Source organism: Nematolebias whitei, chromosome 20 (assembly GCF_014905685.2).
Source record: "Nematolebias whitei isolate Nwh7 chromosome 20, NemWhi1, whole genome shotgun sequence".
Taxonomy (NCBI): Eukaryota; Metazoa; Chordata; class Actinopteri; order Cyprinodontiformes; family Rivulidae; genus Nematolebias; species Nematolebias whitei.
This window is the reverse complement of record NC_056517.1, coordinates 40,357,114-40,361,943: the sequence shown is the minus strand read 5'-3', so window position 1 is coordinate 40,361,943 and position 4,830 is coordinate 40,357,114. Positions and strand designations below refer to the sequence as shown.

The 4,830-nt window shown below is 45.1% G+C and overlaps 1 protein-coding gene across 1 annotated transcript in view; it reads right to left on the bottom strand.

The window, feature by feature from the left end:
• LOC119426469 (receptor-type tyrosine-protein phosphatase mu) overlaps positions 1-4,830 on the bottom strand; it is a gene marked incomplete at its 5' end in the record, with an annotated part of 67,319 nt that overhangs the window by 62,103 nt on the left and 386 nt on the right. Inside the window, 3 exon segments of the mRNA XM_037694030.1 lie at positions 1,460-1,597; positions 1,699-1,814; positions 2,309-2,387. Of these exon segments, the coding sequence (XP_037549958.1) occupies positions 1,460-1,597; positions 1,699-1,814; positions 2,309-2,387 (333 nt within the window).

Sequence of the window (4,830 nt, the reverse complement as noted above, 5' to 3'; positions counted from 1 at the left end):
CCACAGGAAGGACAGACTTTTACTTTGAAGTGCCGCCACAGGAAGGATAGACTTTTACTTTGAAGTGCCACAACAGGACGGACAAACTTTTACTTTGAAGTGCCGTCACAGGAAGGACAAACTTTTACTTTGAAGTGCCGCCACAGGACGGACAAACTTTTACTTTGAAGTGCTGCCACAGGAAGGACAGACTTTTACTTTGAAGTGCTGCCACAGGAAGGATAGACTTTTACTTTGAAGTGCCACAACAGGACGGACAAACGTTTACTTTGAAGTGCCGCCACAGGATGGACAAACTTTTACTTTGAAGTGCCGCCACAGGACGGACAGACTTTTACTTTGAAGTGCCACCACAGGACGGACAGACTTTTACTTTGAAGTACCGCCACATGACGGACAGACTTTTACTTTGAAGTGCCGCCACAGGAAGGACAGACTTTTACTTTGAAGTGCCGCCACAGGAAGGACAGACTTTTACTTTGAAGTGCCACCACAGGAAGGACAGACTTTTACTTTGAAGTGCCGCCACATGACGGACAGACTTTTATTTTGAAGTGCCGCCACAGGAAGGACAGACTTTTACTTTGAAGTGCTGCCACAGGAAGGACAGACATTTACTTAGAAGTGCTGCCACAGGAAGGACAGACTTTTACTTTGAAGTGCTGCCACAGGAAGGACAGACTTTTACTTTGAAGTGCTGCCACAGGAAGGATAGACTTTTACTTTGAAGTGCCACAACAGGACGGACAAACTTTTACTTAGAAGTGCTGCCACAGGAAGGACAAACTTTTACTTTGAAGTGCCGCCACAGGACGGACAAACTTTTACTTTGAAGTGCCGCCACAGGAAGGACAGACTTTTACTTTGAAGTGCCGCCACAGGAAGGACAGACTTTTACTTTGAAGTGCTGCCACAGGAAGGACAGACTTTTACTTTGAAGTGCCGCAACTGGAAGGACAGACTTTTACTTTGAAGTGCCGCCACAGGAAGAAGGACAGACTTTTACTTTGAAGTGCCGCCACAGGAAGGAGGACAGACAGATGAGAGGACATACAGGTGATAAGCCAAACAGATGAGATGACAGACAGGAAGAAATACAGGTGAGAGGACAGGTGAGAGGACAGACAGGTGAGAGGACAGGTGAGAGGACAGGTGAGAGGACAGACAGGTGAGAGGACAGATGCAAAGACAGCCAGAAAGAGGACAGATGAAAAGAAAGACAGGTGAGAGGACAGACAATTGAGAGCACAAGTGAGAGGATAGATGAGGACAGACAGGTGTGAGGACAGACAGGTGAGAACCAGAACAGGTCTATTGTGTCTCTCTGAGTTTTCTTTGTTTAGATGAGTTCATCATGATTAAAATCTAAAGTAGAACCACAAAGAAAACACATCCAGCAGCCAATCAGAGGACAGGACTTACGTTTGATTGTGAGGTCAGAATAGGAGGACACGCCCACACCTCTTTCTGATTGAGCAATGCAGCGGTAGCGTCCAGAGTCACCTTTAGTCGTGTTGCTCACGTCGAAGCTCGCCACATAACGCCGAGGATTCACCGCTTTAGTTTCCTTTACCATGGCCTCCCGACCGCCCATCCCCTGTGGAACAGAGAACCATTCAGAAGGCAGAGAACACACGGAGCAGAAACAGAGAACAGAGAACAGAGAACAGAGAACAGAGAACAGGTGTCAGACGTCACCTGCAGGTAGAGCAGCAGGTTGCTGCGTGGCTGTCCGTTGACTGTGCAGTGAAACGTCGCCGTCTGTCCCGCGTTCACTTCCACGCCTTTAATGTGCAGGAAGTGCGGCGTGTTCACTAAGGACACATATGGCACAGGGGTCAAAGGTCGCAAAGTGATGACATCATCACCCATCACTCAACAGGAAACCAACTTTTACATGACAGAAGTAGACGGAAAACTCGAGGGAAGATGTGCATTTAGACACGTTGTTAGACAAATTCAAAGTAAATAAAACTTTAAGGTGAAAAATATTTACTGGAATTAGTGTGTGTGTGTGTGTGTGTGTGTGTGTGCACATGTGTGTGTGTGCACATGTGTGCATGTGTGTGTGTGTTCACAAACCAAAGCAGCGTCTTAAGTGAGTTTTTAGACGAGCAGGTATAAACAGACGCATGGATCAAAGTTCATGCTAATCAATTTTAATGAGCTCCCCTGCCTCAGCACACACACACACACACACACACACACACTGGCCTTGTTTCTACGATGCCAGCCCAAAACCGAACCTTGTTAACCAATTAGTGTGAGGCTCCAGAGGGGGCGGGGTCTCGTGTGTGTGTGAACTTACTACACTGGTGTCCCTCCAGTATGATGTCTTTGATGGCCATCACTCCCCTCTGACCAGTGCTGACCGCCTCAAACACCAGCTGAAACATGGAAAAGCACAGACGATCACTCTGATGAACTGTTAAACAAATGGCAGCACGGTGGTGCAGTTGGTAGAGCCGCCGTCTCTCAGTGAGCAGGTCACCGGATCGAATCCCGGCCAGGGGTCTTTCTGGGTGGAGTTTGCATGTTCTCTCCGTGCATGCGTGGGTTTTCTCCAGTTTCCTCCCACAGACCAAAAACATGCATGTTAGACTGATTGGTGACTCTAAATTGTCCCTAGGTGTGAGAGAGAGAGAGTGAATTGTTGTTTGCCTCATTTGTCTCTATGTGTCCCTGTGATGGACTGGAGACATGTCCAGGGTGTCCTTCATTTCTCACACAGTGATTGCTGGACATGGACACAGGCGACCCCCGCGACTCAAAAACAGAAAAAGCAGGTAAAGATAAAGGATGGAAGGAAGGATGTTTAGCACATGAATCATTTTTAGATGAGCTGGTTGTCACTGAACCATTTGATCTCACTCTGACACAGAAAGGAAAATTTAAAAAATGTATTATGTCAGATTTCAACCAGCACTTGAAATGTCTAAAGCAGTAGTTCCCAACAGTGGTCCTGGAGGAACACCATCCTACATGTTTTAGTTGTTCCTCTGATTTGAATGAAAGGATGATTAACGGGCTTCTGCAGAACTTGAGGAAATCATTAAATCACTGATTCAGCAGCGCTGGAGCAGAGAAATAATTCAAACATGCAGGACGGCGCTCCTCCAGGACCACGCTTGAACCACTGGTCTAAAGAACCGTCCACATGGACTTCACCTTCAAACACTGTGTGTGTGTGTGTGTACATTCCACAGTGTTATCATGAAGGAAACCAGTGCCTCACTTCCTGTTAGTGCCCAGAAACAGGAAGCACTCCTCCCTCCATCTGTCTGCCTTTACTTCCTGCCATCACTCACTTCCTGTTTGATGACTTGTTTCCTCCTCCTCCCTTCGTTCTCTCCCTTCTGCCTCCTTGTCTCCCTCTTGTTAACCCTGTCACTAATGAGGTGGTTGTGTTGCTGCCATGGTGACGGATGTAGTTAGTGTGACATGCTGTGAGGATGTGGGGCTGTTCTCCACACCTGCACATGTTCCACTGATTCCTTAGACAGAGAACTTCACTAACTGTCTTTTATGTGAATGTTCCTGTAAAGTGTCCAGAGACAAGTGTCTTGTGATTTGGTGCTTTATAAATAAACTGAACTGAATTCTTCTTCTCAGGTTTAAACCTGCTTCAGCCCGAACTCAACGCCTTAAAGAGAACTTTAACAGTTCTGGACATGTTCTCTAGATGTTCTGGACATGTTCTCTAGATGTTCTGGACATGTTCTCTAGATGTTCTGAACATTTTCTGTAGATGTTCTGTAGATGTTCTGGAGATGTTCCATAAGTCTTTTAATAGATTTTGTTCTGTTTAGTTTTATTTGTACCACACCACTCTCACAGTTACTCAGGACACTGGCAACCCTCGTAAGCCGAAACAGAAGAAGCAGGTGAAGATAATTGGCTTTTATGTTTGTGAATGTTCCTGTAAAGTCCCTGAGACAACTTTGTTGTGATTTGGCACTTTATAAATAAACTGAATTGAATTGAATTGATGATGGTTGGATGATGGATGAATGGAAGGATGGATGATGTCTGGAAGATGGTTGGATGATGTTAGATGATGGATGCTGTTTGGATGAAACCAACAATGGTCAGTCAGGTCAGCTGGACATTTCTTTTTTTGTTGAGAGACATTTCTCAGTAAAAAAAAAGCACCTGTCCAGATGACCTGACAGAAAATTGCTGGATTGTATCCCTGGATTATTGAGCATGGACTGTTTTGGTTTTGAACCAGTTTGACATGACTGTCAACAAGGAAGAGGGCCGGCTCCAGAGGAGGGGGCGTGCCAAGTACACCAACTTAGAACCAACATAACTGGTTTGTTTCACTTTCGAGTAAACTGTTTTGGGGGAAGAATTAGTTTTGTGTTGTGTGTTTCTTTGACTGATGAAGCCTTCTGGATGGAAAGTGAAACGTTTCAGCACAAAAAAACAAACAAAGAAAAGCACCTGTCCAGATGACCTGACTGACCATTGTTGGATATTTTACTCTGATTATTGAGCATTAACTTTGATGTTTGGATGAAAGTTTGATGATGGTTGGATGGTGAATGATGTTGGATGGATTAGAGGATGCTTGGATGTTGTTTTTGATGACAGTTGGATAATGGATGATGGTTGGATGATGAATGGTGGTTGGATGATAGTTGAATGGTGGATGGATGGATGTTGGATGATGGTTGTCTGGTGGATGATGTTAGATGGATTGGAAGATGGTTGAATGTTGTTTTGATCATGGTTGGTTAATGGATAGTCATTGGATAATGGATGATGGTTGGATGATGGTTGGATGATGTTTGGATAATGGTTGGATGATGGATGGAGCAATGATGG